Genomic DNA, 24,415 nt, shown 5'->3' with positions numbered 1-24,415 from the left:
TTACTTGCAGACAAAGATTTCATCATTTTGCAGAATCCTCAGACTTCCCTGCAGCTATTACTTGGTATGGAGTTGTTTTTTTAATCTCAATAATAGAAATGCTAGAAATCTGCCAATTTATGCATTTGTGGCCTATTTCCATCTTTCCATACCTGTTCGAGTTTTTTCTTCGCTACCTCGGTATTCACTGTTGCCTGGATTTGATGAGCTTGTGCCAGTAGAGCCTGGAGGATGAAAAAATTGGATTCTGTGAAACTTCTTGATTTGCTCACAGCTGTGTTCAGCAAAAAAATTACAAATACCGGTACTGGAAAGAAGTAATCTTGTCGATAGAGATGAATGCAAGGAGGAAAAAAGTCCATTAGTGTGAAGAAAATGTTTGTGTGTTTGTTTTTTCTTTACCTTAGATTATCAAATTTGCAATGTCACTTACCTACAGAAATACATTTTAAGTTCATGAAAGTGAAACCACAAAAGTACGTTGCTCAATCACTGTCTTCCATTAATCACCAGATTCTATAGATTTCCTCAACCCTGACATGTTCAATTTCTGAAAGTCACTTTGGATAACTCAACAAACGGTATATGTAAAATATATTTCATTGTTTTCAATGAATCATCTTCTCTTGTTCTAATTCACAAATATTTTGCATCCAATTTTGTAGAGTTAATTTCACAAGAAAGTCAAACTAAAGCCATTGTGACAGCACAAAATATCAAGATAAAAACCGTTGAATCTAATACTTAATGTGACTTTGCTGAAGAATTCAACCTTTCACAGAAACATTGGTAAATATGTTTTTCATTAATATCACAGAACTGACATATTGTGCTCTCTGCCATCGCAATATCTGTTCTTTTTAGATCTTGTAAACTTGGACCTTGTCATGAGTTTTATCATAAATTAAATTATCTACTTCTCTCACTACTACATCAATGTCCTTTTCTCCAGTACAATTAAAATGTACTGTTGTTCTGAAATCTTTTTTAAAATTAATTAATTAACATTGAACATACCACTACTACTTCATTACAAACTACCAACACTACTGAAAAAATGACATCTGAGCAAGGCAAAAACCAAGTAGTCAAAATTCACTTTAAAAAATGTCCTCTTTGAATATAAGCTATGAACATCAAGCAAACAGAACTCAAATACACAAGGCTGAGACATGCTAAGGAAAAAAGCATCGGTACTTGTATTTTGTACTGAAGTATTGAGAATGTGCATGCAATGAAATACAACTTATACCCTGGAGACCAATTACCCACAGATCTTCCACGTGAAACAAAATAAGATAAATTGGAACATGACCAAATGAGATTCAATCAAGATATACTTCTGAATTAATGACATAATGAATGGTATCTGCAAATCCCTTAATAAAATGTGATATGACGCTTTTCTCAGTAATTTCACATGCAAACCGCAATGCACCACCAGTAGAGCCACCAGAACAATTCATTCATTGGTATTTAACACTTACAGTCAGAAAGTAACCCAGTTTACACCATGTTGGAGGACACAAGACTGTATCCAAAAGATAAGTTACAACTGGCCACATGGTGGCGCCCTTTAAGGTTGGTATAGGAATTAAGTGGAAAGGATATAAAAACTTGCACGATGTCTTAACATGTTGAATGTAGCAAAACAAAGCAATGAGATAATTCTGATGTTGGAGATGATGAAACAAAATTTAACAATGCTGCGTTTCAAACTTACTTGTGTTGCCTTCATTGAACAGAGAAGTGACGAATAGAAATTGAATTATCATTAGTCTGTATCGAATTTTGAAAATGGTATCCTCATATTTCTAAGATAATTACCAGAAGAATTAAAGTAATATTAAGTAATGATCTACATACACAAATATTGATTCTAGGAAGGGAAAAACACTCTAAAATGTCCTGGATGTACAGATTCCCTTTAATGTGTTTTGTACACCTGAGTCTGATGGTAAACCCTATGCTCAATAAATGGTATTAAAATCAATGCAATAACAATACATTGCCTCCTGAGATTGTAATTGCATCATTAATTCCATAGATCTCTGAAACTGTAACTTTCTCCTTCACATCAAATGAGATAAAGTAACATAAATTTATAGCAAAAGTTGTGAGAGTTGCACCATACAATCATACACACAGCATTAAAGACTTGGCCTACTACCGGGTATACTGATCATTCTTTGACACTATGAATGTGCAAATCATTGAAGGTGTTGTATGTCTATGTACACACATGCAGTATCCAAATCACTCATCTGCCATAGGGATACATACATGACAGTGACTGCAGAGAATGGGGCTGTTATACTCATGAAAAAAGTCCATGCAAATTGACTGACATCAGAGTCAGCATCAAAGTCACTGAGTGAGTCAAAGATTGCCTCAATGGAATGAAACAGAAACTCCAGCACAGTTAGAAAGCTAAACACACACTGTTAATTTCTGTTGTGTGACAATGAACGGTAAGGGCCTGGTTTTCATTTACCAGTGGACACTGACATCAAATCAAGATACTCATACCCTCCATCAATACATACATACCAGTGTCAATATCAAAAATTTGTAATGTATATGGACAAGGAAAGAAACTGTTGTTTGCTACATTCTGTAGAAGTATTTATCATACCAATAAGTTAATATGTGTCAAGTTCAAACTGACACAGTTGCATTTGGCGATGGCTCTTTGGTGAAGTCATTTGTAAAGGGATTCTGGTACATTTGCATCAAACAGTGCTCACCATGGTACCTGGTGAGATTATTCAGTCAAATATTCATAACTTTCAATTATGAAGGATGGGTCCATGAATAAGCTACTGTAAGTCTCAGTGTGAAATAGATTTTCTTTCAGAGTGAGGCACTGCAGTTTTGGAAAAAGATCAACTATACAGTGTGGGAAAATTGCTGTAAGACGAGATTTTTGTTTGAAGGCTGCTGACTTGAAAGTCTCAAATACACATAATAATAGTGCATTGTCTGAAAGTAAAAGGTCACTCTCATGTTTTACGTTGTAAAATGTTAGCAGTACAAGAATACACATGCACCAGAGCAAGAAATATGTGGCTACCCATCAGCCAATATTTCCATATCACATTAACTGTTTTCATATTTCTAAAGCTGTACTGCTAACATATATTGCTATAGGAACACAAGTACAAATATTCTATGACATGGTTGCTAATGGAAACCATGCAAATGATTCCAAAAGATGGGAATAGACACAAAATAACAGTAGCAATAACACAATATGACATTCTGTTCATTTTAAGAATACTACACAATATGTCAGGGACTAAAATTATTAGAGTGTCACATGAATGGTATCAAGCTAATTAATCTCCGTCTATTGTGAGTATAAGCCTGTCAAATTGCCTTCATTAAATATAAAATAAATGCAGCAAAATGTGCATTTTGAATAGAAGCTATCTTGATTAAACAAATCACTTGAATTCTACCAAGTCTCCAGGAGGGATTATGTTTTAATGCACAATATACAAACACTCCCAGCTTGCTTTTTGAAGCACCAGACATAAGTCTTCTTACTGTTATTTCAATTTGCTCTCCAAAAAAAATTTAATTCAATGGGTTTTGTTGATGGAAAAGGCTGTGAGTCATTCATTTCATTATACTCAGGAATTTATAACAATAGCATGCCGTATCATGTCAGGTTTTGATCTGACATAACTGAGTCAGTCTACCATATGTACATGGAGCACTCATGGTGTTGTGTCAATAATACACATACAGAACTACATTTTTAACCAATCAAGACAGCCATCTGTGCACCTCTTTAAACAATAAGTTCACTCATACCATACACATTTCACAATCCACCTCAACGATTTCATCACATCAAACAGAAAATTTCTGAAAGTCAACGAAATAAATTGTTTTAAGTAACATTCAATTTCATTACATTCACCCTAGGCATGTACTGTACAGAATTGATATTACCGAAACCAAAAGTATCTTTTGATTTTGGAAAACATTGACCATAGGCAACACAGGGAAGGAGGTTGTAGCTCTAGATGTTTCACAAAGACAAAACAGTAAAACCAACAGTTGATTGAATAATTACAAAAATCACCGCCTCCAGCAGAATCACAGTAAATCTGTCAAAAGGTTGTTTTACGTGACTGATACAAATTGCCCACGGTATAAATGTCAACAGAGAGTGTGGGATGGATTTGTCAAACTGAATAACAGACCCAATCATTCACAAGCCAGCAGATGTTGCCAGTTGAGAGGATTAAAACTCATATTTTTGCCGCTACCAGACTATATGTAGACCATCATTTTGTAAAGCCAGTGAAAATATTGATCATCTCAATATGATCTCTAGAATTTCAGATCATAAAATCTATGGCCAAAAAAAATATTGTTTCTTGTCATGGCTTCCCATTTTTTTGGGGTTGTGGTCAGTTATTCTGGTTTCTAAGCTTTTAGTCAAATGTAAATTTTCATGTGTTATAATGAATACTGGGTATTTGAGTGCTGGGAGAAAGAAGTGACTCATTTAAATCACACTATCATGTGACTTTATAGTACAGTGTTCTCCTAAAGAAATAGCTGATAGCAAAGTGGCTAATTTGCATAACAATATCATTAATTGTTATGTAAATTAATTTCTGTTGTTTTACCAAATTAAAGAATAGTGGCCACTATGGAAGAAAACTGTAGTACTGCATTGTCTTCATTGTTGGTTTCTGCATCACAGAAACAGAAAAAAAGGAATGACACAGGGCTTTCAAGTGATGCACGCCGTGACCCGAAACAACTCATTTTTTTGGCCTAGTATTACACATCCTTGCATATGTAGCTTGTATGATAAAGCTGATGTTTTTATTAGAAATCTATTTATTCTGCATCTGTGGATGAACAATCATATGCAGACACTCAGACATACCGACACCATACATGAGCAATCACAGATTAAATCCATGTGGCCATATGGTACATGCACCCCACGGTCATGTATTGTACTGTGATACTGTGGCGCACTACGACATTGTGCACCTAAAAATAGAACATTACCAATCATCAAAACAGAGACAAAATTCCACACTATAGACCATGGAGTCAGTGTTTTTACAGTAATAAATAGTATCTTCTTGTGAGTAAATGAATTTATTTACCTGACTTTGAAGTATTCGTATTGCCCTGTACTTGCTGTCTAATTGTCTCTTACAGGCTTCAAGTTCATTTTGTAAAATGTCCACTTCCTGAAGAGATAGTGTAAAAAGAAATTCCACAGGTAAATAAATAAATAAACAAATAAATAAAAACATGTAAATATCTATAAGAGGAAATATTAGCTTACATCAACACAAAACAAATGTTAAGGAAACATGTTAGTTTTACATGTAAATATAGGATCAATCGAGTATCCAACTATCAGAGGTGTAGAATGGCATAATTTCAAAAGTTGGCAGTTTGATCAACGAGGTAACAAAGTGATGGTTGGATGGATGGATGGAAGTGTTCCTGTGGGAGAAAAAGAAGCCAGTACTGAAAAGGAAATAATTTGGTTGTTTTCGCTAGCAACCAGCTTTTATAATGCCAGCATCCTTTTATTCACATATTTTAAAGGAAATCAGTGATCAAATTTTTCATAGTGATAAAGCATGGTATATGGGAAGACTATTATACACCCAGTGTGCCTTCTTAGCACATACAATGTGCCATGACGCAAGTAATTTTATTTTGTTTGAATGTTAAGATAAAAATGTAGGCCTGATGCAAAGAACTTTCCATAAATCCTCTAAATGATGTGCAGTTTCCAGAAATACATGGTTGTTAGATGGCACACTGGCTATACCTGTCCCGGACACAGATACGGCCCTTCTACCTCTGGATTTTTGTTCTAATTCATTATTTCTGATGATCTACTCAAACATGTAAAAACAAAAGCAGGGTGCGTTCACACTTGAATAATGCATCAATTGTTCCACAATTGAGACAGAGTGAAAACGACTTCACTGACAGATATTCTTATGCACTGCACTCAACATTGAAATTTACATAACAATGATACTGCATTCATCAAACTAACAAAAGAAAATATTTTGTGAAACTGATTTCATTACAATCTCAGAAGAAATATTGTGTGCATATGGTATATGGTAATTACGGACAAATAACACTTGTTTTCACTATTCTCTACATAACATGCATACCAGTAGATGGGAAAACAGCAGCTGGTATAAACAAGATTATATCATGTTTTTTAATTCTTTTCAAAAGGTAATGTACAGTACATAGACCAGCTGAAGACATCCATCGATGCATATCTAAATTATTCTTTTCATTTTTGGATGAAATCCAAATATTTCTGACAAAATGTATACTATACCCGATGCACAGTATGTGTACCGTAAACTTATCAAATAGACAACTCATCAACTTTAGCTACACCTTATACTATAAAATTGTTCCGTTGAGCAAATGGTGAAATTACAAATTTGTTGTTCTTCATCTTGAGAAAAGGACTAAATTAGAAGCTGACACTTCAATCAACAACAGCACACACAAACACAATGTGGGAAATACATGTACTTAAAATTGAATGTTGAAAATATAATGTTGACACAAAATTTACAATAAATGAAATATCAAAATTTGTTAGTTTATATCTACACATTAAATCATTATATCAACAGGGACATATGCAACAAGTGAATTTTATCATAAGAATATACATGAAGGTGAACAAAATCAAATTTGCTTCATTTTAGGAATATGTCTTCTAACCTCTAACACCAGATTACTTGATTCAGTATTTATGAGAGTTTTGGACACACTATACAACAAATGCACATGTGAAAAAACACAGACATTAAACACAAGTGCTTTAATTTGTTAAACTCACACTTTATTTCTGTTGTTGTCCTTATATAATTGGAAGCTGAAAGTTGAAAAGTTGTGACATAAATTTACTACAATAAGTTTTGTGAGCTCAGTATTAAAAACTGTCTAGATCTCACAAGTCCAGTGAGAGTGGTTAGATGAGTTGCATACTGTACTATGTAAGCAAATGATGACAAAACTAGAGTGCAAATGTTTACATGATCATTAAATTTGAAACTGAAAGCAATAAATTTTAGAATCATATCTATATTTGCATAATTCAAATGCTTTAAAACAAACAATTCAAAATGCAATTCACACTTTATGAGTTACCAGTATGTGTAGAAAATACCAAATATGGCAACTGAACAATCAGTTCATATACAACTTACAGTCCAAATAGTCCGCATATTAAATAGCCTAACCATTTGGAGCTGGTGAAAGAAAAAATACAACACTCTGATATTTTTATCTTACCTCTTCAGCTATGCGCAATTTCATCAAAACTGCTTTCTGATCAACTTTGTTGACCTTTGTTGTAAGTTCGGTTGCGGGAAGTTCTGTAGATGGCAAAACAAATGATAGGCAAACTTCAATAAATTTATAGATAATAAAGGCATATTTACATTTTATCAAGATAGCTGGCATATTTTAATGGAAGTATAGCACCTAAATTAAAGTTCAGCATCACAGAAAATGATGATTTTCTGTATTCTATTTGAGTGAAATTCACTGATGAAATCATACAAGTACACAGATGGACAACAATGACTCAAATTATTCACTGCTCTTAAACTCTTACCATTCACACATATTTTGCAGTCACTCTTGTCAGAGTAACAAATAAAGACTTAAAAAACTTCATGCAATTATGCCGATCAATATAAGAGGAATATGGAGTGTCATAGCCTTTTGTTTTTCATTGAAATCGTAATCTAAAGTAAATTTCCTGGCAAGACAATCTGACACCTGAACCATGCCTTCAAACATTTTCTTCATACATCATGTGGTCTGTGTAAGGTATCACTGTAAAGATGCATGGTTAAGGTTAATAGCATTACACAAGAGGGAAATATACAAATTTAGGAAAATTTCTACTGTTTGTGTGAACAGTAATGGGCCATATATATATATATATATATATATATATATATATATATATATATATATATATATATATATATATATATATATATATATATATATATATATATATATATATATATATATATATACAATTTTATGAGCTATTTTGCAGAAATACCATGTGTTTCATGGTTGTTGAGAATGCATTTTGCTGAAAGGTACAACACTGACATACAGTATACTCATAATGTGCAAGCAACTGAAAACATGGTTCTAATGTCACTTGAGAACCGGAATAAATGCATCAAAAGTTGGAAAACCCTTATAAATCTTTTGTGATTCGCGACTAGGAAAATCTGTTTGTTTGTTTAACTGTACCTCCAGCAAGTTGTCAGCGAGCATTCAAATGGGGGCAAATCAGGTATTTTACGTATTTTTGCTCAGACCAGAAAACTGGTCCATTTAACAAGCGGACGAGAGTATAAATTTACTTCATCAAGTTATCATGTTAACAGAATTACAAGAGTATTTCAAAGGAAATTTGCAGCTTGTAAATGATATAAATGATACTGATATATGATGTTTAATCTATTCACCCCCAATTCCCTGTAAACAGGTCCACACTTACTATTGCTAACAATGGATTTGGGCTAAACCATGGTGGTGAAAGGGTTAATACTTTGTGATAAATTGGTAATTTATAGAAACTATTGATGCCACTGATATATCAGTTTTTAAAGGCTCACCAAGGACTGCCAATTTCATTTATGTTTACCTTTGTTTCACTGACCAAATGCAGGCAGCTGTGTGATGATTAAGCTTGGTTTATGCAAGTGAAAATTTGACTTTTAACACAAAATTGACAACCAAAATATACAGCATACCTTGCTTGCTACACAGAAGTTGCACAGTTGATGCATGCTTGATCATTTTTTATCATAAAAAACAAATTATCAACAGTACAAAATGTTAGTTCCTTTCGGGTTTCTGAAAAGATTTTGTAAATATATTCATATTCAAAATTGTTTCACTTTACTTTCATTATCTTCTTCTGTTTGAGCAAATCAAACCAAAAATCTCATTTAATCAACCACATACAGGCATACAAGGGGGTTTGTCAGTTTTTGTGTTACATGAACCAAATCTACACTCTACGAATTTTTATCAACATCTTGTTGCCTGTGTCGATGCTAATATGTCCCTTTACAAAAGATAGTATACATAGTGATTGTTTGTCCTTTGAATAAACCAACAACGAATTATTTGACAAAACGCTGTTGTTTTATAACCCCAAATACATAGATGAGTTCAGATGTACGGTTACCTATAAATCATAAACCAAGTTATCTGTACGTGCATAGGCATTAACAACATACTGAAACATATCATTGTATATGCTAAATGAAGTAGAAATATTTACACTACCAGTATATTTAACACTTGCCTGGAACTCCCATGAGTGGTAGATATAGAAATCTGCCTGGAACAGCCATGAGTGATAGATACACTGTGACTACACAGTTTTCACTTATGCAGGTTCTAAAAAAATACCTGGATTGTGGTAGTTTTCCACTGATTATACATTCATCTAGTGGTTCACATGTACGTACTTGTATACATAGTTTTTTTTTTGTTCACATCATCTGCATTTCTATAAGGAACCGCTATGCTCCTGCAAAGATTGCTTTGTTTTTCTCTGCAAAGTTGATCATGGGAATTTTCTTTTTCAATGTATTCATGAAATGCATGTACATGTACCATCCTGCCAGCATATGTAACAATTGGTTGAGTGAAAAGGGGAAGGGTTGAATTCAACACTGTGTAGCCAGCAACAATTGTTGTAGTATTGTACCATGTAACTTTCTTTCATAACCTCACAATGGAAAATGGTAGAGTACATTTAAAGGATGATCACTTTGCCAAACTTGTGTACCATTACATTTACAAAATGAATATGTAAGCATCCCATAACAATGTTTTGTTATGGTGATACTTGTATCAAGGTAGAATGCACCTCCGGGACACATATTTGGACTCTCTAATTTTTCCAATTCTTTTCTGATCTAGTACTTGTGGGGGCTCATTTTGAAGCTCTTGGAAAAAGCAAAACTTTCACCGTCTTAGTTTTTTGAAAATTGAAAATTTTATTTTGCTCTACAGAGTTCAAACAGGAATGGCGGCCATTTTGAATTTCAAATGTTGGTAAATCTTGGGTAATTTCTTTCTCTAGTACTAAAATTTGCACAGTGACCCCTGATTTTTATTCTTGATTTTGAAAGATAATGGTTGAACGATTCCTTGAGGAAAGTTTGAGCAAAAGTTTAAGTCTTTCACTTTTCATTTGCAATGTATGTCATATACCAGAACTGAATGCTAATCATACTTGTTGGAAGGGGCAGATGTACACTTTGCTAGATGCCAGAGGTAATAAGTGCTTCACAAAAAAGCAATCAGGAGGGCAAAACTTGGAATGTACACACTCAACTGAAGCTCTGAAATCCCTGTACTGTAACCCAGTGCATACTGGTACATGTACATCCATAGGACAGGCAAAGCCATAAAATCATTGGTTGTAAACCAAATTGCAATGGACACTAGATTACATACATATCATTAGACCAGTGTTCGATTAGCAAAATGTCAGTAGACACATACAATATTTTTTAAACCATAAAGAAAACAATCATGTTTCCAAATATATCATGTTGATACTGTCCTTCTGTCCTGAACAATGTGATTTAAATCAGATGTTGAGGTGATTTGTCCTTCACCTTCATGTCTACAGTCCTCACCTTTCTGCATGGACAGCAGATGTGAAGAAGGACATATAACAGATGGAGATAAATATAGATAATAACTACATCAGATTTTGTTCTGAACATTCACTGACATATACACGTGTGCATATGTGCAAATGCCTATACAGAGGTACAATGCCCCTGTTTAAACTTTTGTGTGAAATAAATAAATAAAGTTATGGTATTCACATGTACCTGTACTCTTTGAGACTTTGTGAACTCTTGAACTTTATAAGAAACGAATAAACTGAAATAAATGTTTTCATGTTGTTACATTCATACATGTATGCCCATATTGATATTTTTTTTTACCATGATTTTTAATATGTATGGTACATTGACCTAGAAAACCCATTCATTAAATTGATAAATCCAATTATTTACATAATTCATTTCGTGTATCTTTATATTACACAAGATCTGGTGTACAGGGGCTTGACCTGCCTCTGTATATACAAGCCCACATTCGCTGACTTAAATTTTAAGTCAGCGAATGTGGGCTTGTATATACAGAGGCAGGTCAAGCCCCTGTACTTAAAACCATTGATATATCCATATTGGCATTTGGTTTGGCAGTTCATACAGTATACAAAATACAAGCATACAAGACCATGCAAACAGCACATACTATTACCAGGAATACTCTTTTTCAATTCATTGATTGCATCATTGAGATACAAGGCAGGTGATGTGAAAATTATTATGATGTAATCATTGTTCCCACTTTATCAAGTGTGTGCACAAATGAAACAAGGACATACTAGTAACTTAAAGCGATGAAAAAATTTCTACACAGTTTGCGCAGATTGTGAAAAAGTTTTGAGATAAGATAGAATGACCAATCACGGTCCCTCTATCACCAATCACTCTTGCTATAAATTTCTTGCTTGTCTTTTATTTACATTAAATGCCTCTTCTGTTCTTTGTTGTCTCGTATTTGTCGTTTCTTATTGACTTGTACCTTTTTTATTCATCCAGGATTTACTGTGTTAATGATGATAATATAGTCCATGTTATTCTAACTGGACCTTGGAAGGTCTTTTTATTAGTTGAGAAAAAGAAAAGTAGACCATTTTATTGCCGTACCTTGATCAAAAGACGGAAGAACTCCTTTAGTTTTCACAATTTCTTCAATTTCATGCTCATACAACTTTCTCTGCTGACGAATGGAGGTTCCCATGGGAACACCATCAAACGTTGGAAACTCCTCCGCATCATCACTTCCTGTACGAGAACTTTTCCGCCTCGTTTTGTTCGTTTTCGGTGATTCCATGAAAGAGACAGATCCGAATCGTTGTTTTTTAACATTGCAAGGCGTTTGCGACAGTTCATCTGCAGATTCTTGACCATTTTCGAGTGATTTTTTGGGAAGCCCTCCCGGTTTCAAGCCATGTCCCAGTCCAAGGTCTCCAGCCGACGGGAACGAGTCCTCGAAGTCCGCACTAACATTCCTGTGTCCGTCGTCAGTGAAATCGTTGTGGACGGGTGGAAGTGGCAACGAAAGCGCCCGTCTTACTGTTGCCATCGATGTGCTAATAAAGAGGCATTGCGGGACCAAAATGGAAAGCAATCTGTTGCTTCAAAGGCTTTCCCCGTTCCAAAATAAAGATTGAGCCAGCTGTGAAAGTGCTGTCGTCAACATTGTATTCACGGTCTCTCACTACACACAGTCATTCAATGAGGTCAAGGACCGAGCAACTTCCATTTACGAGCGTATCCTGATGCAATAATAGGAACAAATGAAGACCCCTTGGGTGGTGACAGGCGGCGGGATCGTGAATTATTTAAGTAACATCAAAAGTGATTTACTTATTAAATTTTGTTTCTATGGTCATTCGCATTAAGTATAGGTTTAACTCACGCACAACTGTCGCTACAACCAGGCCACAGCGCATTGATCTTTCAGAGTAGCTGGAGATTTTTCTTCCGGGTCAAGTACAAAACAAAAACATCATTCTTGCACGGTTGCAGTATTGTTGTTCGTTCCGAGTACAAAAATAACTTCGCTATATGCATTAACTACGAAATAAAAAATGAATGAACCAAAAATAATTAATTGAATATTTAGTTGAATATAACTGCAATCAAAATCATTGCGTTAAAGGTGTAATATAATATTAAGTGATGTCATCGTGAGGAACACACAGAATGAAAATAAATGAACTAACTGATGACTTACATTTCCGCACATGTGTGCTGTACAGTACCAGGAATGGAAGTTTACAAAAAAAATACAAAAAGCACGATTAGAAGCAGGGGAAAGCATAAATGTGCGCATGCGTGCAAGGGCATCCTCGTACGCGAATGTCATTTCAAAGATGAACGTGCTTCTTGAGATACTTGTTTTGTACCTTTAGAAGCACAATCAGTAAATATCAGTAAATATAGGAAAATTGCATGCCAAACTCATTTTTAATGCTGTCAATTTATATTAAGGTAAACGTAAAATGCCTACTTTTAAACATAACAATGTCTCTCATTCTCTCCACACCATCCCCCACCCCCTTATCTAATTATGATGTGCTTCTTGAGATATATACTTTTTGTCCTTAGAAGCACTCAATCAGAAAGTATAGCAAAATTGCATTGTTTTTGAAAATTATTTAATTTCTTTGTAGTGAAAGTTTGAATGCCTAGTGTGGATCACTAACATGTAATGCTTCTTGAGATACATATTTTTTACTCTTAGAAGCACACCGAAAAAAGATAGGAAAATCGCATCAATTACACCCTATTATGTTAAATTCAGTCATTCTATAATAGTTAAATATAGAATGCCTAAGTGTGGATCACAGTTTAAACAAAAAACTTTTTCCTCCCCTCTGTTATGGCTCTTGCTTCTTGAGATACATATTTTGTACCATTAGAATCACAATGAGAAAAATTAGGAAAATTGCATGTTAAAACTAATTTTTAAGCAATCATGCCATTTTGTGTTCTGACAGTTAAAATTAATATGCATATTTTAGGTCACAGTTTAAACCAAAATCCCTCCCCTGTGTGATGTCTTGTGCTTGTTGAGATATATATTTTGTACTCTAAAAAGCACAATGAGAAAAAAATATGAAATTTGAATATTAAAACCAATTCTGTCGACAATATGTCTTTTCCTGCTTAGTTAAATTTAAAATGTCTAAAATGTGTGTCACTTTTTAAACATAAATATCTCACCTAGCTACCCTCTATGAATACATGTGCTTCTTGAGATATATATTTTGCACTCTAAGAAGCACAATGAGACAAATATACAGAACATTGAATGTTAAAACAAGTTTTATAGACAAAATGATGTCTTGTGCTTCTTGAGATATATATTTTGTACAGTGTTTAGTTAAATTTAGAATGCCTAAAGTGTGGTACTCTTTTGAAACATAAAGATCTCATAAAGATATAGATATATATATATATATACTTCTTGTTTAGTTCAAGATCAGCTGGAGTAGAGTGCTCAATACTAGAGTAGAGCTAAATACACAACTGAGTTGATCAGGATAATCTAAAATATTACATTTCCACTACAAATTTGTTTCGATCACAGCCACCCAATGAGTGTAGGCGGCTCTGCAGCCTATACGAAACAAATTTGTAGTGGAAATGTAATATTTTAGATTATCCTGATCAACTCAGTTGAGTATTATATTATATATATATATATATATATTATAGATATATATATATATATATATATATATATATATATATATATATATATATATATATATATATATATATATATATTATATATTGTTCTCTAAGAAGCACAAAGAGAAAAATATACAGAACATTGAATGTTTAAACCAATTTTATAGACAGTATGATGTCTTGTGCTTCTTGAGATATATATTTTGTACTCTGTTTAGTTAAATTTAGAATGCCTAAAGTGTGGGTCTCTTTTGAAACATAAAGATCTCTCCTAGCAACCTTCTATAATTACATGTGCTTCTTGAGATACATTTTTTGGACTCTAAGAAGCACAATGACACAAACACAGAACAGTGAATGTTAAAAGAATATTATGCGTTAAGTGTGTGTAACTTTTTAAACATAAAAATCTTTCCTAGCTCCTGCTCTTTTATGATATTACATCTACTTCTTGAGATATATATATATTTTACTCTTTGAATCACAATTAGAAAGATATACATAATATTTAATGTTAAAACAAATTTTTTGATTAGTTAAATTAAGAATGCTAAAGTGTGGGTCACATCCCTTAACTATTAAAATTTCCGCTAGGCCCCATTATTAATACATGTGCTTCTTGAGATATATATTTTGAACTCTTTGAATATTAAAACCAATTTGTAGACAATATGTCTTTTTCTGCTTTTTTACATTTAAAATACCTAAAGTGTGGGTCACCATTTAACCATAAAGATCTCTCCTAACCCTCTATAATTACATGTGCTTCTTGAGATATATCTTTTGTACTCTAAGAAGCACAATAAGAAAAATATACAGAATATTTAACGTTTAAACAAACGTTGTAGACTATTTGATGTCTTTTTCGCCAAAGTTAAGTTTAGAATGCCTAAAGTGTGGGTCACATTTTGATCATAAAGATCTCTCCTAGCTCCCCTCTATAATTACATGTGCTTCTTGAGATATATTTTATACTGTAAGAAGCACAATGAGAAAAGATAGGAAAATTGAATATCAAAACCAATTTTGTAGACAATATGATATCTTGTGCTTCTTGAGATACATATTTTGTACTCTATGAAGCACAATGAGACAAATATACAGAACATTGAATGTTAAAATGTTTGTATGCAATATGATGTCCTTTACCATTTAGTTAAAGCAAAATTCTTTAGTGTTGGGTCACAGTTTAAACGAAAAATCCCTCCCCTGTATAATGTGTAACTGTGCTTCTCGTGGGTTCTTTGTAACTCTTAGAAGCACAATGAAAAAAAGAAAATTCTATGAGCTTTAAACCCAACATTTTTCTCAAATTATGTCATTTTATAGTACGTAAACATATCCGGGATACTATATTACTTTTGTGGGTGCAGTACAAACATAAGAATATATGTCTTCTCTTCTCTATTATCACTTGTGCTTCTTGAGATACATAATTTGCACTCAGAAACACAGAAAGAAAGTAGAAAAGTGCATGGCCAAACCTGTTAGAAGCACACTGTGAAAAGACATGAAAATAAAGAAATTTCATCATTGTAACGTAATTCATTGATTAAATTCTTTCATGTTTTAAGAAGCAATTGTGACTTATCTACTATAGACCAATTTTATTAATTAAACAAACACTTTTTCCTGTTGAATTATGACTGGTGCTTCTTGCGAGACATATTTTGTGTCCTCAGAAGCACACTATAAGAAGACATGAAAATAAAGAAAATTCATTATTGTAACGTAAGTTATCGACGAAATTCTTCCATGGGTTATGAAGCAATGAAAATTGTGACTAATCTTCCACAGACCATTTAAAAAAACATTCTTGTTATATTAAGACTGGTGCTTCTTGCGAGACATATATTTTGTGTCCTTAGAAGCACATTATTAAAAAACATGAAAATGTAAAGAAATTGAACCATTTTACCATAACTTGTCGATGGAATTATTCACGTTCTATAAAGCAATAGTGATTTATCTTCCACAGACCAATTTTAATAATTCAAAAAAACACACTTTCCTATCGAATTATGACTTGTGCTTCTTGCGAGACATATTTTATATCCTTAGAAGCACACTGTTAAAAAACATGAAAATATAAAGAACTTGCACCATTTTAACGTAACTCATTGATTAAATTCTTTCAAAGTTTATTAAGCAATTGTGACTTATCTTCTACCGACCACTTTTAATTGAAAAAAAAAACTTTTTCCTTTATATTATGACTGGTGCTTCTTGCGAGACATATTTTGTGTCCTTAGAAGCACATTGTGTTAAAAGACATGAAAATCAAGAAATTGCACCATTTTAACGTAACCCAATAATGAAATTCTTTCATATTTAACTAAGCGATTGTGACTTATGTTGTTCAGACCGATTTTATTCGGTAAAAACACTTCTCCGTTTATATTCTGACTTGTGATTCCTGCGAGACATATTATATATCTGAAAAGCACACTGTTAAAAGACATGAAAATATAGAAGTTGCACCATTTTATGGTAGCTCTTTGATGAAATCCTTCCACAGCATCGTGATTTATCTTCTACAGACCTCCTTTATTCAAAAAATCCCTCTTCTTATTATAATTCCGTGTATCTGAGGACTAATCTTCGGTTTAAAAATACCTTCATGTGTATCAAATAACAACCATTGTTGATGTTGAAACATAGCAATATTCTGCTGGTTATCATCGCGTCTTTAATTAAACACATCTTGAAGATTTTTAAGCGCTAATTTCGAGGTCTATGACAGGTAAGTATAAAGTGAACAAAAGACAATCCATCTGTTAATATATTCAAAAATTTTTTGACTTAATTACAAAAATCTGATAGTGTAAAAATGTGGCAATTAGTAAACATTGAATGTATATTCTCTCTTGTTTTTGCTTTTCTGGTGATGACAAGTATTTCAGTCACTTCTTGTAATGTCTTACTATTAGTAGTAATAGTGTAATAGCGCTATATTAAATTTTGCATATATATATATATATATATATATATATATATATATATATATATATATATATATATATATATATATACAATGTATATATATATATAATATATATATATATATAATATATATATATATATAATATATATATATATTCATCTGTCATTAATGTGTTACTAAGTAATAATAGTGTAGTAATAGTGCTATATTGAATTTTTTCATCTGATATCTACACACACACAATCATTTTTATAGGTTCCATTTTTTTCCACATTTGTTGATATGTATGCTGACAGTGGAATATTCTTTAAATAAATGCAGACACAACAATCTGACAATAATTATATACTATTATCCTCCTTTAGGTTATGACGTTGTTGGCCTGTCACCAGGGAAACACACCCTTTCCCTTGGCCTAAGTCGTGACAGAGTTCTAAAGCGTAGACGGGAAATAATCTCATCAAAGACATATAAGAAACGCAGATTGGAGCTAAAATCAGCACGTCAGTCGTGTCAGTCAGCACAGGAGGTACGAGAAGGCTCAACCTATTCAACAAGTATTGGTCTGAATGCAGGTAAATTATCAACTTTTTAAGTTGTCTTTCATATTACCTCATACAGTCATTGTGATAGAGAGCAAGGCATTCAAATCTTTAAAAATGGCACCTCTCATACAGCTACATGTATTTCAGGGTACAGTATATGTTTCAACAAATTCAAAACCATTGGTTAGATCAAGACCTGTCGTCAAATTGTGATATTTATCCTTTGTACAGGAAAAGGATGAGTGTTACATGTACCTTCAACAACCACATGATGCTCTGCAGTGTCTCACAATCATCTTTTTAAAAACTTACCTTTGATCTCATGTCTGTGTGCATGTGAATTTTGTCATCACAAGCCAATAAAAATACAAACTTTAGTTTGTTGGAAATATTGATTGATAAAAGTGAAAGTGCATTTGATTTGTATATGGTTTCTCATTAAAAAAATTATTGTTCCTTTATATACATAGATGCATCTGATATCAATGAAATACCAGCTGCAGTTGAGGCACCTGAAATGAAGAGTTTGACTGGAGGTGAAGAGTATATCTACTTTGACCTGGAAACAACTGGTTTAGGTAAAATATTTAATCATTATACACCTATTGCCGTAACCTATGGAGTTTCATCACACAGTAAATTCCAGTATCTGTGGGGGTCGGGTACAGATACCTTTGATGCAGAGTACAGGATATCTTTGACCCTTGACCTCACAGTGATAATATGTAAATACAACAACAATCAGACTGAAACTAATTATTATGAATGCAACATTATTTATGAATAACGTTACATTATGTAAATATGAATTTAAAATATTGCTGCAGTTCATTTTGATACATGCAAAATATTTAATTGTGAAACGCACATGTATAGACAGTCACAGGATTGTAACAGGACCTGCATTAGGACCTGTTACAAGGGTGATTTCTTTTAGCTGTGTATATAGACATGCAAACAAATCTTACCATGTCATGTACACTGGTACAAGACATGTGTGTCATGCACATTGAGGTATACAACCTGCCGAAAATTCTGACCATGTCATATATTCATGACTGTATGACTATATACATGCAGTCCTGTGTATATTGATGTGACATATTCAGAACTTTTCTACAGCAAAGTACATACTCTATGACATCATAGTGAATTTAATACAGTAGCTTGCAATCACAACGGGGACTAAGTCATTGACAATAACTTGTTTTACTTTTCATTTATGCTATTACAGGCACATCAGCACACATAACACAGATTGCTGCAGTGAAAGGAGCATGTAGTTTTGATGTGTATGTGATACCGAAGAAACCTATTACCAAAGAGGCATCATCCGTGACTGGGATAAAGATGGATGGGGGCAAGATGATGCACAATGGCAAAGAAGTGGCTGCTGTTACTATCACAAAAGCTCTGCAGGATTTTTTGTCATTTCTTGATAGTAGCAAAAACGTGATTCTTGTTGGTCACAATGCTAAAATATTTGACAGCAGAGTACTGTTTACAGCTGCAAGGGCATGTGGTATGGTAGCAGAAATGCATAAATGTATTTATGGATTTCTTGATACTTTACCCATGTTCAGAGCTGTATTGCCAGGTAGACAAAGCTACAAACAACAATCACTGTTTGAGGAGATTATTGGCGGGTCATATGCTGCTCATGATGCTTTGGCAGATGTAAAGGCTCTGCAGTGTCTCACAAATAAAGTTAACCCATCACAAACAGATCTAGAAAACTTTACCTTTACTGTGGACTTTGTTGAGAAAACACTAGAACATTTTAGAATGAAAAAAGAAAACTTGTCTACTCTTCAATCTTTGAACGGAGTTCTAAGTAAAAGTATGCTGGAAAGAATAGCCAGAAGTGGGCTTAAATTTAACCACTTAAAACTAGCACACAAAAGGGACAGAAATCATAGCCTTCGGTTTTTATTTTCAGAAAAACTTCCAAGTGGAAAACCAAGGATAACCAAGAAAAATTCAATAATTAAGAAAATAAATGATTTTTTTAGAATGTTTGTGTAGAAGAGTTTTCTTCAAAATTGCAACAGCAGTGGCTATGTGTAAGATAAAAGTGTACTGAATATTTGTGCTTCACAATGCCATGCGTAAGTCCCTTTTTCCAAAAAAAATTCAATGCAATATAGCAATAACTTATCTATTTGAATTTATTTGTAACTTAGATCCTGCTTACTTGAAATTAAGATTTTTTAGTGACATTTTCTATTTTCACATGGTCTTGGATATGCATGGGTAGCATAGGAAGTGGGAGATAAAACCACTTTTTTAAAACTTGCTATATATCATATTGTCAGATATCTGCAAACAAAGCTGGTCTGAAAGACTTGTAGAAAAGCCAAAGATACGCTCGTATAGAGTTTTCAAGAGCTTAATGGAACCAGAGAAGTACCTTTTCCTGAATTGTAATTGTAAATTTATCCAAGCTTTTGCACGTTTTGTTGTTCGTCCTCTGATTTAACAATTGAGGTTGGTAGACCTTAAGGTATAGACCCACACCTCAGAATATGTAAGATTTGTAAACACAGGTGACGTCGAAGATGAATAATCTCCTCAGAACCAAGTTTTTACCATGATTTACATATGTTGAACCAAACAATAACAAATTTCGAGCACTCATGTCTATGTCAGATAATAAGACACTCATCGACCTTTGCAAAGCATTGGAGTTTAGATCTTCATTTGTTATATCTGCGTAATCTGTTTGTGTTATGTAATTACTTGCATATGGGCCGGAGGCCTAGAAAAGCAATAAACCCTTACCTATTTTTTGTGGTTAGAATAATTAAAAAGAATATAAAAGGTCTTTTTCCAGTTAGAATATCTGTGTTTGTGAGTCTTCTGTACTACATGAATATCCAATTTCCAGGCCTTCTTCATAATCCTTATCATACACTGTCAAGTCAGTGTGACAATATGTGACGTAAAGATTTTTGCTTAGAAAAAAGGGCCCACTACTATTGAAGTTTCTTTGCACTAAGCAAGTAGGCCATCTTTGAAAATATTGTACATGCATTTACAACTGGGGCATTCAATGAACCCAGCAAACCAAACAAATTATTTGACAGCAGTACAAACAAAAAATCAAGCCTAGAAATTAAATTACATTTGAGTACATGTTTTCCTTTGAACCACTGTCTGTTCAAATTTTTAGTTTGGCCTATTCGGTCTACTGTTCTTTTGTGATTTTTTATATGGTGTATTAATATATATACTCTAAAAAGAAGAATAACCTGAAAGTCCTTGCTTTGTTCTGTCATTTCCCTCTCATTAAAGTTTACAGGTAGGCTTGAATCATGACCTGGCCTGGACAAGGCCACTGCAGGTGAGCAGCATTTGAAGAGCGCCCCCGTACGACGAATCCGGGAGAGCATGATTTATCGCCAGAACCTATAAATCTTAGGTACATTTTACAAAATTGTGAAAAAACGAGCACGGTGACCTACTAAACAAAATGTGATTTTGAAAAATTCACAAAAAGATCTATTATATAGCAAAGTTTGAGAAAATTGACATTAGTAGAAACTATCAATAATTAATAAATTACCCTCTCCCATTCCTAAAATTTGGGGCATATTTGTTGCAATTTTGGTTCAAAAATAAATATTGTGACTTTTTAACTCAATTTTAATGTGAGTAAAATCTTCAGAGTAGCTTAAATTTATGATTTATTTGATCTTTTGCAGTGTAAACGTGAAAAATGCAATCATAATATAAATATGAAAATGATGAACTGTTTTATTGATTTTTAGTGATTTTGTGAAAAACCATGAATTTTTAAAGTCATTTTGTAAAAAAACAAGCACGGTGACCCCATCTTTTTTTTCCAGTTTTGGACTTCTCTCATATGTAGGTATTCAAAAAACCCCATTTGAAAAAATTGACATTACTTTTACTTTTTCCGATCGTACATCCTTAACTAAAGTGTAACCATTGCGCTGACTTTAATTTTCTACAAGAAACCCATTCTACAATGGCAAATCAGGCACATTGGAAAGTTGTTTGGCGTGCGCCTATTTACTTCTTTTATGGAACGAGCAATTTTGCTGGTGTTGCGGTGCTGTTTCCGCGAAACAAAAATGTTGATGTTGTTTCTGTCAAAAGTATCATTCAAGGTCGTTTACTGCATTTGCATGTTAAAATGGATGATACTTCCTATCATTTGCTCAATGTTTTTGCTCCTACCAATGGAGATGGTCGTTGCATTTTCTTTCAAAGGCTTCGTACAGATTCATGAAATATGACTAAAACTTACCCATACCCCAAAGTTTAACATCGCAAATTACAGTGGATCGCAAATTCTACCAATTATTTGCTAGACATAATAAGAAATGCAATGCTTTGTATGAAATCTGTTTTAATTGCTACAGAAACATACCAGAAATATAAAATTGACTTTTAATAGAAAAAAATATTTGGATTGTATAGCTGTAATAGCCATATTTTGAAGAGTAATGCATTATCACAGTTCTGCAGACTGGCACCTTTTTTCAAATTGTTAAATTATTCTTGTGAGTCATCTAATGAGCTTAACCTGGCTTGTTTAGTATTAGAAAGGCAATTTATTAGTCTTCAAAATGACATATTGTAATGTTCAATATTGTCTATCTTTGTTTCTGAAATAAGACAAACATTTACCCGATACCCTAAAGTTTGTATCGGAAATTACTGTTACAGCTAATCTCAAATTTTACCAAAGTTTTACTTAGATATATTACAAAGACAATACTTTGTATGAAATCTGCTTTATTTGCTGCAGGGAAATGTCATAAATATATCAAGACTTTAATAGCCAAAAAATTGCCATACTTTGCTACACATGATACAAAAGGCAACGTTTATAAATGATTTTGTTGTTTGTTTGTTTCAAAAGTATGTCACAAATATGAAATAAACTTTTAATGGGAAGATAATATGATTTAGTAGCCATTTTGATCATTTTGGTAGGGCACCCAGATATGGCACATGTATGTGTTTCAGCAAATTTGCCGTGATACGTGGGTACCCTTCCAAATATGATCCAAATTGCTACTAAATCATATCATATTCCTGTTAAAACTTATTTCATATTTGTGAAATAATCGTAATCATACCAATCCATAATCCGATAACACTAGGTCAAAATTCGTAATACACAAGTTATAAAACATAGACTCTTGACAGAACAGAGCAGATAGTAAAGTACCCGTACACACTCATGTAACTCTCATTCTAGGGCTGAATTAGGTAAATCTGGACTCATTGCTCAATTGAATTCCTTATAATCAAAATTCACTCCTGTATAAGCAAGCCAACAGATTTTGCAGACAACATATTGCTTTTTTCTTTCCTTTTTATCCTTTCTGTCGTTATTCACGTAAATAACTGACGCTAACATTCCGTTCAGAACTGTACATATATTTCACTGTTATATTAAGCTGGCAAAACTGTGCGTTGCTGCACTAAAAGTCAAACCACAGAACTGTTGCTATACAAAAATACTAAAACAACACTACTGTGCATTAATCTCTGCGTGCATTGCTATGTCGTTTTCATGTTTTTTGCGCATTCTTGTTGGTTAAAGAGTAAAAAAGTGAGGAGAAATTTAAAAAACCGCGTCACCGCATCATTTTTGCAATATGTCTAGTATGGGAAACGGAAAAAATAAATTACGCTAAACGGAAAAAATAAATTGAAGAAAAGAAAATTGAGTACGAGACAATGTGATTACAAATCGATCTATAGATATATCTATCCATCTATCTGATGACGAATTTATCGATCGATAAATCGATCTATCGATTAATTGATCTATTTTTCTATCGAATTGATAGATCCTTCGTTCTATCGATCGATCTGCCCATCAATTTATCTATCGATCAATTGATCGATCGACCGACCATCTATCAAACATCAATATATATCGATCGATCTATCGATTGAGTGATCGATTTATCTAGCGATACATTGATCGACCTATCTATCTATCTATCCATCTATCTATCTATCTAATATCTATCTATCTATAAATCGATCGATCTATCGCTCCCAATGAATCACTGAATCAGATGTTATCAGTTAATTGATACAGTATTGGTTGTTTTGATGCAGTATTGGTTGACTTCTACGTTATCAGTTGATTTAATCCGTTGTTGGTTCATTGATACGTTATCGGTAAAATTGGTGATACGTTATCGGTTACGAAAAATTACTACGTTATCGGGTTTGATACGTTATTGGTTAGTAACAAAGTTATCGGTTTTAACAAGGCTTCTGAAAAATACAGGTTTGTTATCCGGGGGGGGGGGGGGGGGGGGGGGGGGGTGCATGTAGCCCCTCTAGCCCACGGCACATAAACGTATACTTTCAACTAATGCTCATGATATAAATACTCTTGTTACTCGTAAAACCGAATTTAGGGTTAAAATATTGGTTTTCTGTTTACAAGCTTGCCAGCAAAAATTATCTATCGTAAGTCTCTCGGGTCTTTTGTTGGCCCTTGGCGTGGGCGTACTGATCACCTGCTTGAATTTTTTTTGGAATAGTATTGG

General features: G+C 33.4%; 2 protein-coding genes across 4 annotated transcripts in view; one reads left to right on the top strand and one right to left on the bottom strand.

Moving 5' to 3' along the window:
• LOC139119881 (coiled-coil domain-containing protein 125-like) overlaps positions 1-12,675 on the bottom strand; it is a 28,931-nt gene extending 16,256 nt beyond the window's left edge. Inside the window, exons 1-4 of one of the 3 annotated variants that reach the window (XM_070683814.1) lie at positions 11,823-12,675; positions 7,330-7,412; positions 5,142-5,228; positions 153-224 (exon numbers count right to left, since the gene is read on the bottom strand). In XM_070683814.1, coding sequence (XP_070539915.1) covers positions 153-224; positions 5,142-5,228; positions 7,330-7,412; positions 11,823-12,261 — 681 coding nt within the window. In that variant the 5' untranslated portion in view covers positions 12,262-12,675. Of the gene's footprint in view, positions 1-152; positions 225-5,141; positions 5,229-7,329; positions 7,413-9,382; positions 9,516-11,822 lie in introns of those variants that run through there. The other 2 variants (XM_070683816.1, XM_070683817.1) reach the window with 2 other exon arrangements.
• A 4,439-nt stretch (positions 12,676-17,114) lies between these two features.
• Positions 17,115-20,670, top strand: LOC139120603 (protein PML-like). Its single transcript, XM_070685110.1, has 4 exons — positions 17,115-17,121; positions 17,688-17,897; positions 18,338-18,445; positions 19,102-20,670. The coding sequence occupies exons 1-4, from the start codon at positions 17,115-17,117 to the stop codon at positions 19,890-19,892; spliced, it is 1,116 nt and encodes a 371-aa protein (XP_070541211.1). The 3' UTR covers positions 19,893-20,670.
• The last annotated feature ends 3,745 nt before the right edge of the window (positions 20,671-24,415 follow it).

The sequence above is a fragment of the Ptychodera flava genome, chromosome 20, assembly GCF_041260155.1.
Source record: "Ptychodera flava strain L36383 chromosome 20, AS_Pfla_20210202, whole genome shotgun sequence".
Lineage (NCBI taxonomy): Eukaryota > Metazoa > Hemichordata > Enteropneusta > Ptychoderidae > Ptychodera > Ptychodera flava.
Note: the sequence above shows the minus strand (reverse complement) of the source record. Positions and strands in the feature narration are given on the sequence as shown.

Excerpts from the sequence above, each read along its gene's own strand:
- LOC139120603 (XM_070685110.1), top strand. Across the intron at positions 17,898-18,337 it reads AAGTATTGGTCTGAATGCAG|ATGCATCTGATATCAATGAA; the intron begins GTAAATTATCAA and ends TTATATACATAG. Across the intron at positions 18,446-19,101 it reads CCTGGAAACAACTGGTTTAG|GCACATCAGCACACATAACA; the intron begins GTAAAATATTTA and ends ATGCTATTACAG.